General features: G+C 37.7%; 1 protein-coding gene across 2 annotated transcripts in view; it reads left to right on the forward strand.

Moving 5' to 3' along the window:
• ABCA12 (ATP binding cassette subfamily A member 12) overlaps window positions 1-18,276 on the forward strand; it is a 231,137-nt gene that overhangs the window by 9,595 nt on the left and 203,266 nt on the right. For both annotated transcript variants that reach the window (XM_027873671.1, XM_027873672.1), the window contains exon 2: window positions 6,847-6,940. In XM_027873671.1, coding sequence (XP_027729472.1) covers window positions 6,847-6,940 — 94 coding nt within the window. The remainder of the gene's footprint in view (window positions 1-6,846; window positions 6,941-18,276) is intronic.

The following is an 18,276-nucleotide window of genomic DNA, read 5'->3' on the forward strand; positions in this document are numbered from 1 at the left end:
TCACAACACCCCTCAGAGGTAGGTGCTGTTATTATCCCCATTTTACAGGTAAAGTAACTGAGTCTGAGAGAAACTGAGTGACTTTCCCAGAGTTACACAGCTAGTAAGTGTCTGAGGTGAGGTATGAACTCAGTCCTTTTTAATTACAAGTCAAATGACAGTCTTACACACTACACCACCTAGCTACCACCAATACTGGGATGATGCTGACAGCATTGGTCCTAGGAGTTGAGACCTAGTTTCCCACATTATTATGGACTAGTCGCTCAACCTTTATGGATCTCAATTTCCTCATCTGCAAAATTTTAGAAAGCAATATTATTGTTATTGAGGATGAATGGGAAGCATTTATTTATTGGGAGAAAACTATGTTACGTGCACATAATTTAAAAGTGGACTTGCTTTGTGTTTTAAAATCATTATTTGCTAAGATATATGTTGTGTGATAAAATAAAGTTTTAAAACATTTTTTAAAAAATGCAAAGGGGAAAAATGAGGGGATTAAGCCAGAAATCTCTGGACTACATTTCAACCAAAAAAGCCTCCATGATCTCACTTTTTATAATGTAAAGCTTACTTCACAAAAATCTTGAAGCATCTTATTTTCATCTGACAGTGATATCACATACTTGCTTGCCTCTTACCATGATTTTGCTCAGAGTAAACAAGGGTTGGGAAAAAAGGAACAAAGAACGTATTTTCTACGGGAAGTTTTGAAAATTTTTTTCCAAAGTATAAATCAAAAATATTGCTTTTCAATTAGAAGAAGGCAAAGACTGAAGTTTGATGAGGGACCACTTATTGCATTTTAGGCTGTATTAAGGAAAGTGGGATGGTGGAGGATAAAGGGCTGACCTCAAAACTAGGAAAACCTGAATTCAAGTTCAACTCTAACACATACTGGGTTATTGGGCCAGTCGGCCACCTAAGTTCTTAGGGTTCCAGACTGCAAGTCTGGACATTGCAGATGATAAATTACTGAGAAGGTGCCAGTCTGCATTGATAGAGGGAGTTTCCTCATCTGGGAGTTCCCTATACCAATGAAATTACAGGTTCAGTCCCTATCCCTCTGAATGAAAGTATTAGTTTACAGACCATGGGAGGTTATGTTGTATCCTGGGCTGGCTAGAACATGTTTGCAAAATTGTATTCAATTCTGGGAACCATAATTAAGAGAGATGTTAGTGAATAAATTCACCGGGAAGAAAAGCAATGTGACATAGTGAGGAGTCCAGAAACTGTCATATGAAGGTCAAGGAATTGAGGGTGTCTAGGCTGAAGAAAAGAAGACAGGGAGACTATGGGAGTTTCCAATAACAGAATACGGGATCTTGTTGAGTAGTAGACTTCCTATTACTGGAAGGGTTACTTCAGAAATTTTGAAGGGAGAAGTTAAATAATATTATACTTGAATTGATCATTATATAATATTATAATATAGTATAATGAATGTTATACTTGAATGAATAAATTAAATGAAATCCTCATAGGAAGAGATTAAGCAGAGTCTGGATGCACTACAGGTTAGTTCCTATATAAGAATCATCAGAATTCTAAAATGTTACTCTTTTATGGAGGAGTAAGATATATAAATCTTTTACTTTTAGTAGAGTAGAGGAAAGGCATACATATTGGAGCTTATAACCGCTAATTGAGATGTGTGTTAAAATTGTATCTTGTGCTGGTCCCACTGATCACTCAGCCCCACCAAACCCCTACTCCCTACTTCTGGTCAGTAAAGTAAGTTCATAAATAGCCTGTATAAAGGGCCAATAGCAAGAAATAAGATTGCAAAGGAGAACCTGGAAGTCACACACTTTAAAGTTTAAAAGGATCATAATCACAAAGTTCAAAAGGATCAAAGGAGCAAAATTTACAAATTGGGTCACGTATTAACCAAAATTCACATCCTCATAGCATGTGTTGAATCAGCAGAAGCCATCTAGGTGCTTCTGTCAGGGCCTTTTGATCCCATGATGTGTAAATCTCAGACAAGTTCCAGACATCCATAGCAAGACCAGCAGAATGCTGAAAGGTGCTGATAATTTTGAGATGATGTGGTCATATTAACTTCAAAATTTTACTGAAAACCTTGAGATGATATGGACATGTTAATGAACTAACCAAAAAAAAATACTATCAAAATGAAACCTCAAATTCCTGCCTGCCCCCACTCCCCACCCCAGGCCCTCTTCCATCTCCATTGGGTCCATGTTACCCAATGCTCCTGACTCTAATCCATGATTGTGAGTGATAGTCTGCCTCTCTCCTTCCCAATCCTTTTCCTCACACTGCCTTCTTTGCCATCCCATCCCCTGTCCACACTCCATTTGCCTCTGTATCCCTTTCACCGCTTATCTCTGTACTTTCTGTGTTTTTTTTTCTGCCCCTATACCTTCTGTGCCTAATTAAAATGGTTGCACCTTTGTTCGGCCAGTTGTGGTTTTTCCCAGCAAATAGCCAAAGAACCAGTGTACATGCTATCATTTCATAATTTCACAAATTATCAGTTCAAAATGTACCAGTCATCACTAAAAGAAAATATCCATGTCTTAGATATCCAGGATAATGTGAGGGCAGAGGTCACAAGGATTATTTAAGTATACAAATAATAGTCCCATTTCATTGTATAACTTTTTGAAAGTTTCTAACAAACTTGACTGATTAGACTGAATTTTCTTTCTATTTCCCCTTTCAAACTCCCATCTACCCCCAGTCTCGACTCTATTTGCCAGTAGTACAAGAGCTTAAGGCTATTGCTGAAGTGGTGAGTGCAAAATGGCACTCAGTCATGTGAGAGCTGGAACCAAGTGATAGCTGAAATGGTGGGTTTGGGTATTTACAGGAGAAAATATCAATAGAAAGAACACCTTTGGGGAGGCAGTATAGTAGATAGGAAGACCACGCACTAAAACTCAGCCTAAAACTGAGTTCAAATCTTGGCTCTGCAACTATTGGCTGTGTGATATATAAATCACTTCCCCTTTCTGGGCATCAGTTTCCTCATCTATAAAATGAAGAGGGTTGATTAAATTACTTCTAAGTTTCCTTCCTGGGCTAAGTCTATGATTCTATCAGCCTAAGTCACAGAATACTCTCTGATCCTTTTCAAAGCTCTGGGTTAGAACAGGAATTCTAAGGCTGGCTTAAAATCCCAATATTGGTATATACCAGCAATATCAAACTCACAGGGCCACTAGGCTGTGCATCGGAAACCCTGTGGATCACATATTGACCTTGTTTCAAAATATCATGTTATCTATGTTTTATTGCATTGTTAAATATTTCCTAATTTTATTTTCATCTGGTTTGGGCTGCATTCAGGAGTGCTATGGACTGAATGGGTGTTTTTGACATCTCCAGACTACAGACTTAAACTTGACCCAGTTACCAAATTATTGACCTGTGGCTTTATTGACCTAAAGCTTATCACAATGCCTGGCACATTAGAAAGTGCTTAATAAATGCTTATTGACTGGCTGACTGACTATTCATTGAAACAAAGTCAGTCAAACTTTATTTTCCCATTGTGGAACCTATCCTGAGTAGAGTATTCTGGATGATGCCTTAGTGCATCCAAGTGCTTGTGTATCTCCCCAGCTTCTCCTCTTACAAATATTTCCCCGTGTTTTATTGTTCTTTCATTTTCAGGAAGTGTAGTAACTTTTGAAATGGGACAAGAGGGAACTGAACCCTGGAGAAATAAAAAGATGCAATAGACACTTTTCATAAAGCATAACAAAATTGTTCACATGTTCCCTGAAGTTAGATGCCAAGGGGCTATGGGTTTGGAAAGCCAAATAGGATGCCCCTGGGGGTGATGCAGGAGAATTAGTTTTAGTTCAATTATAAAATTAATTATTTCCTCCAGATATTCTGAAATAACTCTGATTTCAAAAAGTTTAATACCTAAGCCTTTACCTTATAAAAATACATTGCCTGAATACACAACTCATAGATTTAATATTTGAATGCCTACAAGGTTCTTGGTACCACATAGGTCTCCAGGTTGTTTATGATCAAGGTCAGCTCGCTTTGGGAACAATGCTGCTTCTAGGAAAATGTTTTTATTTCTCAACTTCACATTTAAAGTTCCAGTTTTCACATTTGCAAGATCATTATGTAGAGGGCTTTATATTTATTATTTATAACATACTCAAGTGTGAATAGGTCCATCTAACCTTAGAATCCTAAGGGAAATCTCTGGATCATGGGTTTCCTTATAAGATTTCTGGTGGTTCTTGACATTAATATAGTCCAAAATAAATTAAGGCAGTTTAATCATGTATCATAGGAAGTTTATATTTAAGATCACATCTAAAACTAATTTAAAATTCATGAAAAATGACCAAATTAACAACCTGAGCCAGCTAAAATGGTGGCCTAATTGGTATGTCCTGCAAAATTTGGGTCCTGTTTGTACCTAGAACAATGTTTTGGTTGTTACTTATCTTATCTGAATTACTTTGTTCATTCTGAAGACCTTACAAGGTTATCCTTGTTTGGAAAATATTATTAAGAGAGTTGCCTGAGGACAGTGAGAAGTTTAATGAATTGTCCATCTATCACACAGCTAGTCTGTGTCAAGGGTAGCACTTGAATCCAGGTTAAGAGAACTCCAAGATCAGCCCAATATCCATTATATATTATATATTATGCCTCTCAGAGATTCATTAAAGTGAGGTCATTGAAACTGTTCATTGTGTTTAAATAAAAGAAGATGCCATATATAATAGAAAATTGGAAAACTTCCAAACACACACAAAGTGAAAGAGCTTAAATGTTTCAATGTTAAAGGAATGACTATATGTCGAGAATCCTTGTGGGATAAATATAGATTTCTTAGTAAAATGGAAGGTAGACAAGAATTAATGAATGGATGGATGGATGAAGCATTTATTAAGCATCTACTATGTGAAAAGAACTATACTAAGTGCTGGGGATACAAATAGAAGAGTAAGGCGCAGTCCCTCCTCTCAAAAAGCTCACATTCCAATGAGGTGATAACACATATGGAAGGCTTCAACTGCAAATCAGATGGAAAGGTTTTATGTACACAAAAAATAAAAATGTATAAAAGCAAAACCAAGTTTTCATGTATGTAAAGGTCTTAATATACAAATAATATCCCCACTTCATTTTATAATTGATTGGAAGTTTGGTAACAAACTTGACTGATTAAACTGAATTCTCTATTTCCTCTTTTTGACTCCCATCTACCACCAACCCTGACTCTACTTGCCTCTACTTACTTTATGTATATGAAGGGTACAGTGGCAAAGCAGGTGGTAATGTATTTTCTTTAATGTCATTTCCACCGATAAAATCTTATCTGTTTTCGATGTTGAAACATTTGACATTGGGATAGAATCACTAATATTCCAAAGACTCTTAGCGATGGGGGTCAAAATGGTATTATACCCTATATTTTTCTAGTACTTAATAATTAAGCATTTATTAAGTGCCCATAATACACTGGCAGCTAGGTGGCACAATGAATAGAGTGCCAGGCCTGAAGTCAGGAAGACTCATCTTCATGAATTCAAATATGGCCTTATACACTTACTATTGGTGTGACCCTGGTCAAGTCACTTAACCCTGGTTGCCTCAGTTTCCTCATCTGTAAAATGAGCTGGAAAAGGAAATGGCAAACCACTCTAGTATCTTTGCTAAGAAAACCTCAAAAGAGGTCATGAAGAGTCAGACACAATAGAAATGATCGAACAACAACAATAATACATTGGGCTCAGTGCTAGACACTTGAGATAAAAATACAAAAAAAAAAAACAGTCCTTGCTTTCAAGAACCTTACATTTCATGGTTTTTCAAGGTTGCTTTCCTTTATTACATCACATTTGAACTCTTTGACAGTATTCACCTCAGACCCTAATTCAGAGCATAACTTTGGTCAAATGAATTAGAATCATGGAATGTTATATCTGCAATAGACCTTGGGTGCTAATTAGCTACTCTTAGTCCCTCATCTTATAGATGAAGAAATTGAACCAAAGTTATACAGTTAGCTGGTCGCATAACCTAAACTGGAATTAAATTTGTGGTTGTGTGTGTGTGTGTGTGTGTGTGTGTGTGTGTGTGTGTGTGTGTGTTTTGCAGCTGAGCCTTCTTAGGACCATGCTACTGCTATATCATTGACTACGGAGCAGAGGATATTATAAAATATCACTACAAAGATAATTTGCCACCAGATTGTGGAAGGCCTTGAGTGCTAGGCTCAGGAATTTGTATTTTATTTACTAGGCCATGGGTTGTGACTGAAAGATTTTGTGTGAGAAAGTGATATGGTTAGAACTATACATTAGAAATATTACTTCTGAAGAGAAGTGCAGGATTTGTCATGGAATAGAGACCAGAAGCAGGGAGACACATTAGCAAGTTATTAGAGTAGTGCAAAACAGTATTTTTTATAGTTCCCCTATGTTTCTATATCTGCTGGTGCACTGTAGCTAATTTTTTTGAAAACACATTTTTCTACTGCTTCTTGTTATTAATTTTATAGATCTATAAAAATCACAAGCCGTGAGTATCTTCCTAAGGGAATCTTCTTGGCATGGGGAGAAAAAAATGACTCATTCCACCTTGACTTTGAAATAATTCTCTCTAGAGAAGCTTTACTGTCCTAGACAGAATTGTGGTAATCCTTATGTCCTTTTGGAGGGATAATTTACATACTTTAGGACTCCTGTCTATTTACCATTAATAATTCATTACAGGTTGGAGGCAGGTAGATGTCTAGCCCATGGTAGGGAGGTTATAGTACAATATACCTTTTCCCAGTCAGGTTTTGTGGTCCATCAACAATTAACATTTTTTAATATTATTTTACAGCTTTGGTCACTTGTCCTGATTTTATGGCCCGTCATCATTTTCATAATTTTGGCTATTACTCGGACGAAATTCCCTCCGATAGCAAAACCAACCTGTAAGTACCTTATCTGGGTTTTCTTTTTTATCTTCTGGATTTGATTTCAAATTCTCATGACTTCTATACCACCTTTACATGTTGTTCTTAAATTGACTTCTTTGGAAATTAAATTTCACTTGAGCCTTATCTTTTCCTTGATAAACTGTGGTCTTCCTCAGGTTATTTAAATGGTCTAGAAAATTGCCTAAGACTTATTTATTGTCCTTGGCAGGTTAGGAGGAGGTGGGGAGAAGGAGGAGGAAGCACAAAGATCCAAGATGCTTTCTTATTTTTAGTTACAAAATTTTGGCTCATTTGTTATATATGTGCAATTGAAATTCAACTTGGCTTGTACAACACGCATCAGAAATTCCTGAGAGGGATTATTCCCTGCCTTTTGCAATAAATAAAATAGTATTTGGAAAGATTCAGCAGACAGCATTCAGATTTTCTCAGTAGTTTCTGCCTATTGGAGCCACAATTAAGAGTATTTGTGTTGATGAAAATTCAGTGTGTGGGCTGGGAGGAGGAGCTGAAGAGGGGAGGGGGGTAGTATGTACACAGACTAATTTGTGCTAGAAGTATAGGCAGTCTGTCTCCCAGAGTCTGGCCTGTACCCCTACAACACAAGTAATTTTCCTAATACCCTGGGGAGGAAGCAAAGTGACAAGACTGAGCCTGGAAGAAGAATACTATGGAAATGTAATTCTGGGTGTGTCAGTTTAATGGATGTGTGAGGGATTGGGAGGATAGTTGCATCACATGGTGAGGACTAGTGGAGTAAAATGAAGTGCAGGTTTGTCCAGCTGGAGGGTGGCTCTGTTGAGCAACTGCCTCAACCCTTCTATGCCAGTGCCCTGAGACAAAGCTCTGATCACTGCATCCTAGTTACACCTCTGCTGTAAATGAAATTTTGAGAAGTATAAAATTTGCTCAAGTTATCAGAGGACTCAGTTGCCTGGTCAGGGCTTTTCCCACAGGTGTCTACAACAAGGATGTAAAGTGGATGGCTTATCTGTTCTAGTCCTTTTTATAGACATTTGAAAAGAAGATACCACAAAAGGGGTTCATAAAACTCTTAGCTAATGCCAAGAAAGAACTAATACTTTCAAAGTGATGTTTACCATTCAAGCTTTGGCTGCTCAACACCATTTTCTCCCTTAGCGTTGACTACCTTCAACCAATTCTCTTGCAAGACTTCAAAGCATATAAAGGAAATTGTGCCTTACTTCATATTAGGATCATAGAGCTATAAGGAAATTTAGGATGTTACCCAGTCCAATCCCTTCATGTTACAGCAAGGTTGAGCGACTTACTGAAGATCAAGGTAGTTACGGATCCAGGATTTGAGTTCAGGACCCCAGGTTCTCTGTCTTCAAATCCAAGGACACTGTCCACTGTGTCATGTTGTTATGTGACCTGAAAAAGTTGTAAAGTAAAAAAGAAAAGTTGTGAGTAAAGCAAATTGTGTTTCAAATAGACTAAGAGAACTTGTAATTTAGTGAATCTCTTTGTTTAGTAAATAATCACCATTTCGTGTGTGTGTGTGTGTGTGTGTGTGTGTGTGTGTGTGTGTAGATTGGTATGATAGCCATGGTGTGAATATGGAAAGTTCAGTGAGCTTGGGAAGAATCCTTCAATATATTGTTTATTTGATTCATTATTTCTCAAATAAAAAAATACAATTTAGAATAAAAAACTAAGTTACTTCAATGGGATGTGAACATTTTGTCAAGCTGTCCAGCACCACAGTCTATGCTGTTTTGCAATAAATACAGTCCATCTTAGCCATGGTTTGTCAAAGATCCCTTAAATTTTTTAATGAAAATATAAATACAAATATTAGGAAAAGGGGAAAGGCAGTGGACTTTGAGTCAGAAGTCTTGGGTTCCGGTCTGTGCCTCACCACTTGTTGACTCTGTGACCTTGGGTAAATCACTTACCTTACTTGGGCCTCATTTTCCTTATGTATTAAAATGAAGGGGCCAGCCTAGATGAACTCTGAGGTGCTTTTCCAGATCTGAATGTATGATTCTGTGAATTTGGATTTTATTAATCACAATGCCATCTGTACAGATTTGAAAACCAATAGTGCATATGTGTGCAATTCAGTACGCTTGCTTACTTAAAGATTTGTAGAACCCCTGTTTAGTGCATGGCTCCCTAGAGGTCCATGGCGTATAACGTGGGGCCTAGTTCATTGAGCAGTATTATATGAGATGACAGCTGTGTCTCTAAGCACTGAATCTAACAGACAGAAATAACATTTGCTTCCTTTTTTTAGAATAAAAAATCCTTGGCTTTAGGAATATAAATGAATGGAATCATCACTTGATTTACTGTGTACTTCAAATGAAAGCACAGTATTAGAAAGCACTGTAATACTTGGACAGGTTGGAATTAGCTTGGTTTGTTTTGGCAAAAAGGATAGATCTGTGGTTCTATGTATGGGCTTGCTAATTCTACAATTCACTTTTTAAACTAGTTGGTACCATTGTATGTTTGGTTTTCAGATACTGTGCTCTACATTAAATTCACATAAACAATTTAAAACTTGTATTTGCAATGTGTAGTAACAAATACATATGACAGAGGAGCCCTTAAGTGCTATAGTCTAAGAAGCTAATTTGACAATTTGCTAATATAATGAAAAAAAGGGCTAAAGTAACTTGAACCAATTTGTTGTTTCTGCTTTTCTTGCTTTTTTGGGAGAATTTTTAATTGTATAGAATTCAGCTCATAAGTCAGAGAAAGGAAGATAATATGTGTGAGTGGATAGTTTTAAATTAGTCTGTCTCAGAAGTTTTGAGAAGCATGTGGAGAGAAACAGGGAAAGAAACAGGGAGAGACTAATGAAATAACTGCTTTTAGGAATGAAAAAATGGAGTAATATTTTTTATAAGCTAGGAAGTCCTTCAATTAATATGAAGTGCCAGTGTACATATACAGTGTCTAGAAATGAAAAGAAAATAATGCCCATTCCTCATCATGCAACTGTTATAATCTAATAATAATGAATTGTGTGGCTAGTATCTTTCTTTGAGTGTAGGAAGGTACAAAATTATAAGGTGATCAGTCCCCAAATGGGGGTTGAGTTAATATTCATGAAGTACTTTGTAAACCTTAATGCACTAAATAAATGATAGTTATTATTATTATTAATCTAAATTATGTCCTGAGTTTTGGACTCATCAAGGAATCCATAAATTAAATGCTGGTGTGTGGATGACTTTAATTTTATTACTGGAGGTTCTTTTTTGTGGAAGTACCTGATAAGGTGGGAAGCTAGGTGGCACAGTGGATAGAGTGCTGGGCCTGGAGTCAGGAAGACCTGAGTTCAAATTCAGCCTCAGCTGGGTGACACTGGGCAAGTCACTTAACCCTATTTGCCTCAGTTTACTCATTTGTAAAATGAGCTGGAGAAGGAAATGGCCAACCACTCCAGTATCTTTACCAAGAAAACTGCAAATGGGATCACGAAGAGCTGGACACAACTGAAAAGGACTGAATGAAAGCCTGGTAAGATTAAGAATACTATGTGTATTTTGTGTTGTTGTTTTTTTTTTTTTAACATTAGCTGGAAAAAAGTAACTTGAAAACGGGCCCAGTTTAGTTGAGGAGGCCATATTCTGATACCTGATTGATTCTTGACACTCCACCATAGAATTTATTCTACTTTTTTTTTTTTATGAGCAATCAGGGTTAAGTGACTTGCCCAGGGTCACACATTTAGTAAGTGTGAAGTGTCTGAGGCCAGATTTGAATTCAGGTCCTCCTGACTCCAAGACCTGAGCTCTATCTACTGTGCTACCTAGCTGCCCCAAATTTATTCTACGTTAGAATTACAATATTGGTAAAATCCAACGAGATCAGCATTGATTCCTCATCTTATCTAGCTTAAAGTATTAGAATATATAGGCTGAGAGCTAGAAATCAGGAATGTAATACCGTATTATTCTCACTATCTTAATCATGAAATAACACAATAGCGGGAAGAGTTATGTTTTATGGTACTTCACAGAGCTTTGTCAAACTTTGGTACACTTTGTAGTATCCTGTTTCATCTTAATTTCAGTATGAATTGAATATAGCTGTAGGACCAAGTGCATTCATTACAGACTTGGGGTAGTTAAACCCCTAACTAGGATTTTTGGGGAGCCAGCTGGGTGCGAAAAAATGGAATTTAATCCTTAGATAAAGTAACTACCTTGCATTAGAGGCCCGGACAATGTGAGAAAGGGAGATCTGTTCACATTCTGTTCTAGAAGTAGACAGACTGATAAGTTGTTTTGTACAAATAAAACCCGTAGCTCTAACTTATTCTTTGCCTGGGCATTCTGTTGCATGGTGCTGTGGGTACAGCTCTTCTATACTCCTAGAGGATATAGATTTAAATCCAGGCTCTGATGCTTACCACCCGGGTGACACCAGGCAAGTCACTTGACCTACATAGATCTCTTTCCTCATCTGTAAAATGATGTGGTTGGATTAGATGACCCCCTGAGGTCTTTCCAGATCTCACTCAATGATATTTAAGAATCCAGTCTCTGAGGTGGAGATCTGAAAGAAAAAAGTCAAGTGGTTGAAAAGTACAATTGTTGGTTGAAGTTATTTCTACTACATGGGATTATAGATCTAGAGGTGGTCAGACAGTAAGGAGCAAAGGCAAAATTTGAACCCAGATCCTCTTGCTTTTAAGTTGGTGTTGTCTATCACATTGCCTTCTTTGACTTCATCTCAGAACAGGATCCATATCCTGCATATCCTGAGTTTACTCCCTCCAGGTTGTGAGAGATGCTTTGGAAACCAGTACTAGCAAGCACAGTACATCAGCTTTCCAAACCTGGTGAGCAGGCTTTGAATGCTCTGAGGACACATAGGGAAGAAATTGGCAGAGGCATTGAGTTTGAAAACATTCCATTCACTTGTACTCACCACATGCAGTGACTTGTCAACCGTCAAGAGTCATACTGTAGGAGCTTGATACAGCAGGCTAGCGAAGTGGAGGCAGCTGCTGCCTTCCTTGGGCCCTGGGATCCTTCTTAGAGTAGGCTAAGCTCAGCGGCACCCTAAGGCTGGGAGATTTCACCCAAATTGCATCTATGTCTGAGCAACAAGTATGTCCACACAAAAAGGCATTTAAGTAACTCTTAATTATTCAGAGGTTGATTGTCTCTTTGTGGTAGGGTTGCCTCCCATCCTGTTGTGACTCAACAACTTAGGGAATTGTGAGATTTCCCCACGTTCCTGGGATAACCTTTGCTCCACATGTTCTGCCCTTTAATGCAAAGACCCTTAGGTTTGTGCTGGCCAGAGATTTGGGTACCCATAGTGGCACTCATGAGTTGAGCATTATTCAGGACTTTTGATATCTTTTTTTCCTCTCTTTTTCCTGGCAGTCTTCAGTTGAAAAAGGGAGTTGGTTTCCTAATTCATTAAGCATGTCCACCCCTGGGTGGGCACCAAGAGGAAGGAGGATTTAATATATTGATTTTGCTTCTTGTAATAGCAATCATAAAGTGTCAAGTTGGGGGCAAGAGGACGAAGAACCAAACTATTGGCTAACTGGAGGTTTGGGGATCCAAAAAATGTTATCCCGCCCACATCACCATGGATGATTAAGAGGTGGTTACCAACTCTTCTTGTGCTGAATTAGCTAATGAGGCGCCTTCACCTTGGTAGGATTGAAGAAGCTAGAAAAACCATGTCAGAGAGGTTATGTCTGGTTATGCTATTACTATGACCTTTTCTGGGCCACTAAGTGATGAAAAAAGAGGGGAAGATGGAGATTCATGGAATCCAATTCTAGAATGTTCTGACCCCTCCACTGGGCAGATAGTTTCATAATAGGAATAAAGGGGTCCACAATCAGTGATTTTTAGCTTTATCAAAGAGAGTAGGACTAAAGGTAATATTTTCTTTTATTTTTTTAATTAATTAATTAATTTTTAGTTTTCAACATTCACTTCCATAAGCTTTTGAGTTTTAAATTTTCTCCTCCTCCCTCCCTAAGACAGTGTGCAATCTGATATAAGCTCTACATCTACATTCCTATTAAATATATTTTCACATTAATCATGTTATAAAGAAGAATTAGAACCAATAGGAGGAACCACAAGAAAGAAGAAACAAAATAAAACAGAAGAAAAAAAAAGCAAATAGTATGCTTCTATCTATATTCAGATTCCATAGTTCTTTCTTTGGATGTGGATAGCATTTTCCATCATGAGACTTTTGGAGATGTCTTAGATCCTTGCATTGCTGAGAAGGGCTAAGTCTATCAAAGTTAGTCATCACACAACGTGGCTGTTACTGTGTATAGCATTCTTCTGGTTCTGCTCACTTCACTCAGCATCAGTCCATACAAGTCTTTCCGGGTTTTTCTGAAGTCTGCTTGCTCATCATTTCTTATAGCGCAATAGTATTCCATTACATTCATGTACCACTTGTTCAGCCATTCCCCAATTGATGAGCATCCCCTCAATTTCCAATTCTTTACCACCACAGAAAGAGCTGCTATAAATATCTTTGTTCATGTGGGTCCTTTTCCCATTTTTGTGATCTCTTTGGGAGACAGCCCTCGAAGAGGTATTGCTAGGTCAAAGTTCTTTTATTTTTAAAAAATACTACTACTAATATATCACTTTAAGATTTGCATAGTGCTTTACAAATCTTATCACATTTCATCCTTACAACAGCCATGAGAGGTAGGTGCTATCTTATCCCCATTTTACAGATGAGGAAGCTGAGGCAAACAGAGGTTAAGGGATTTGCCTAGGATTACATAGTTAGTAAGTATCTGAGGCTGGATTCAAACTCAGGTCTTCCCGACTCCAAGTTCCACATTCTAGCCAGTGTATCACCTAGTTCATTGTATTTCCCTGTCCTGTGAATGTTTCCTGGTGAAGAGGAAGAGAGTCTTGCATACTGAGCTGTGCTCTGACCTACTTGAAGTTGTAGAGATAAAAGATAGGGAACTGGGTTTGAACCTGAGCTCTTCCAAATCCTGCCTGAATTGAGCAAACTTTGAGCAAATCATTTAACATTTCTGGGCCTCATCTTCCTTATCCTCAAAATGACTAGCATGAAATAGATCAGCAGAGGGAGTTTCCCTAAGCCAATGAAATCACTGTGAAATCCCCCTCGGACTGGACTATATATCCTCTGCAGACCCTTCCAATTCTAAATCTATGATCTTATCACAGGCCTCCTGCCTGTATTTCTGCAATAGCCTCCTAGGGCATCTCTTTAGCATTCTTTCCCTGATCTAATCCATCATCTCTATTGCTTTCAGTTCAATTCAACTAGTATTTAATAAGTGCCTGCTATGCGTTTAATAAATATGTGCTAATTAAGCACATGGATGGAGTTACTGTGCTTAGTCCTAGGGATAGAAAGACAAAAATAAGACTAAACTCCCTAAAATTCTCTTTTTATTATGTCACCTATCCTGCTTTAGAATCTAAAATGGCCTATGTTGCCTACAACATCAAATTTAAACTCCCTGGACTGTCTTTTTTAGGCCTTTCTGGTCTGCATCCGCCCCATCTATCTATTTTTGTTTCCCACAACTCCTCAGCATGGAGACATCATTCTGACTGGCCTCTTTGATGTTTCAAACATGTACGATGTTAAGTCTAAACTGTCTTTTCTTCATGCTACCTCAACTTTCATATTTTCTGTTTTTCTAAATCCTACCTGTCCTTCCAGCAGCTACATGAAGTCTTTCTTAACTATTACCCTTTTCCTCCTCTAAATTTATATTGTACTCAGATATACTTGCAGTATACATTACATTATATGGTATATAGTGGAAGTATTATTACCCCCATTTTACAGAGGAGGAAACTAAAGCAGGTAAAGGGACTTTCCCAGGGTAACAGATTCAGCTTTCAAGTCTTCTGACTCCAAGGACTGTGTCCTTTCCATTACACTATGGCTTTTGACATCATATTCCTTGTCCATTTATTACATTCTCCTTTATGTCATTCTTCTTCTGATTGTCTCCTACATGTCAATTTCATCTCTTCAAATGGATTATTAGCTTCTTTTTTTAAAAAAAATATTTATTTTAACATTTATTTTTTAAAAATTTGAGTTTCAAGTTCACTCCTTCCCTCCAGCCTCTACCCATCTATTGAGAGGGAAGGCAATATAATATTAATTACACATATGAAATCATGTAGAACATAATTCCATATTAGCTATGTTGCAAAAAAAAAAGCAAGAAAAATAAAGTAAGTTTAAAAAAAGTATGCTTTAATCTGTACTCAGAGTTCATCAGAGTTCTTGAGTCACTAGTTTACAGAAAACCTGGGCTGAGGCAGCTGGGTGACACAGTGGACAGAGTGATTGACCTGGAGTCGGGAAGACCTGATTTCAAATCTAGCCTTAGGTAGCTACGTGACCTTGGGCAAGTTACTTTACCACTGTCTGCCTCAGTTTCCTTATCTGTAAAATGAGGCTGAGAGCATTTACCCCAGGGTTGTTGTGAGCATAATATCAGATGAGATTTGAATAGCATTACATAAACTTTAGAGTGTATATAAAAGCTCGCTAAAAAAAGAAAAATCCCACTGCTTATGCTTATTTACCTATGTGACCTTGTGCAAGTTATTTAGCCTCGTTGAGCCTCAGTTTTCTCATCTGTATAATGGATATGGTACTAAATGGCATCTGAGATTCCTTCTAGCATTAGATATATGATCCCATGACTTCTGTCGTCTCTATATCATTGACACACTTCTGGTACAACGCTAAATACAGAGATGTGCGTTCAGTTGTGTCTGACTCTTTGTGGCCCCATTTGGAGTTTTCTTGGCGAAGATACTGCAGTGGTTTGCCATTTACTTCTCCAGCCCATTTTACAGATGAGGAAATTGAGGCAAACAGGGTGAAGTGACTTGCCCAGGGTCACACAGCTAGTAAGTGTTTGAAGCCAGATTTGAACTCAGGAAGATGAGTCGTCCTGACTCCAGGCCCAGCACTCTGTGTGGTGCTGCCTAGCTGCCCAACATGAAGGGCAATGTAATGCTAAAGATAAAGAACTTATGACAAAATAAAAAATAAAAGATATAGAATAGTTCATAGGATCATAGATTTAGAGCTGGAAGAAAATGCAGAAACCATCTACGCCAGCCCTCACATTTTACAGATGAGGAAACTGATGCTTGGAGAAGTTAAATGACTTGTCCAGGGTTACACACAGCTAGTAAGCGGGAGAACCCGGGCACGAGCCTCAGTATCTGCTTCCAGATCCAGTATCCTTTCTTTTCCCTTGACCACTGAGGCATGTTGATCTCCACTGCCCCTGCTGTGTTTGCCTTACTCTGGCTAGCCTCTGGCATAGAGTCTTTAGAAATGACAGCCTTGATGTAACTGACCGCAGGTGAGATGTGTTCAGATTCCGTGCTGCCAAGATACTGAGCAGGGTTCTAGGACGGACACCCTGTGCCCTATATTTCTGTTTATGTGGATTGAAGTCTCAGTTGAGAGAGATTCTTGAAAATATTATTGAAAATTCATGTCATACTGACAATTTTAGCCTTCAATCTGTGCTTTTGAGGACAGGTATTAGAGAATTTTAAAATAAAATAAGTGATAAAATAATACACATTTTCTTTCTTTCTTAGTTTCTTTCTTTCTTTCTCTCTGGGCCTCACAGCTCTGGCTCAAATAAATAATGTTTCTATTAGCTAGGGAAGTTGGTTCATGTCAAAACTTAAGTGAAAACAAGACAAAAATCAACAGCAATTTGCAACATTCTCCTAACACTATTAATGTAGTTGTGAAAGAGGGCAATGTTTTCTAGAATCTAGGAGTTTGAGGTTAATGAGGACTCTGACAGCTTAGGAAACACTCGGATGGCTCCTAGCCATTTGGAAAAGCTGTAAGTATGACGCAGTGGAAAGAGCATTGACTTTCAAATGGGAGCAATAATCCGTAAATGTGTGTTATGTAAAAACAAAACACATGAATAAAACTTTTAAGAAAAAAACCCCACATCTGTTCCTACTTCAGTTGCCTCAATTCTTTGCTTCCTTCTGGCTATGTGATGGCCATTAGAGTTAGAATGCTTCAACAGATGCTACCAGGTGTGGTGATGACTCCATTCTACCAGAAAATTGTGTCAAAGCAGCCTATAAGGGAGTGGTTAAAATTTACCTGCCTTGTCATCAATGCCAAAGGTTAATGTCAGAATGTTCCCCCACCCCACAACTCCAGGATGACATCATAACCATAACAGACATCCAGGGGAATTTTTTTCATTTAAGGAAGTTTTCACATTCTTCAGATGAAGGTGCAGAAGTGAGTGTATCTCCAGCTCAGCAGTATTGAGGGAATAGCCAAATTTTTCCTAATTTTAATCACTTGTTGATTTGGAATTATTGTTCCCAATGAAAAAGGTTATCACTGGGTTAGTGATTCATTCTTGTGTTTTGCAAGTAAATACTAAGTGCTATGGGGGGATACAGAGAATATAATACCCCTCCCCAGACCTCAAGGAACTTAAAATCAATCTTCTTGGATGTACAAGAAATATGCATGTGAAAAGTTAAATATCATAACACCACTTTCATGCTTCAGGGTTCTATGATTTCAGTGGTATTGTACTTTGCCTGCCTACCCAACTTACCCTCCTTGCCATATATTATGACAATAATATTCCTTTACATCCATATACCAGAATTTATTCAGCCATTTTTGAGCTTACATTCAAATTCTGGAGATATGTGCATATACTATACATACATATAAATATAAAGTTAATGAATACAAATATGTACAAAATAATTAAACACAAGTTGGTTTGGTGGGGAGGGCATTAGTGCTTGGGAGACTCTATAAAGCCTTAATGTATAACTCTATAAGTATAACTCTCCATTTTGCAGATGATGAAATAGAGGCTTGCAAATGTTAGATGACTCACCTATGGTAATACACTTAATACTAAGTATCAACTTAGTATTAATACTAAGTATCAGAAGTATAATTTGAACTCATATCTTCCTCACTCCAAGTCCAGAACTCTGGTCACCATGCTAAACTGCTTCTCAATGGTTTAATGTTGACATTAAAGCATTTTATACATATAAAATGCTATATAAATGTGAGTTATCATGACTAGAGTAGCATTACAGTTCAGTATCCTACTCTCAAGCCATTTATCCTGGTAAAGGTTTCTGTAAATTTTGAAAACAGCCTTCAAGAGAAACTGCTTACCTCATCTGAATCCAATTAGCTCTTATTAGCTACTTTTGAAATAGCTTGCTAAACAAATCCCCAAAAAGCCAGGAAAAAAAGAGATATATAGTTTTGTGTATATAACCAAGCTTAATTCAAGGCATTCAAAA

Source organism: Vombatus ursinus, unplaced genomic scaffold (genome assembly GCF_900497805.2).
Source record: "Vombatus ursinus unplaced genomic scaffold, bare-nosed wombat genome assembly UNPS02014802.1, whole genome shotgun sequence".
NCBI lineage: Eukaryota > Metazoa > Chordata > Mammalia > Diprotodontia > Vombatidae > Vombatus > Vombatus ursinus.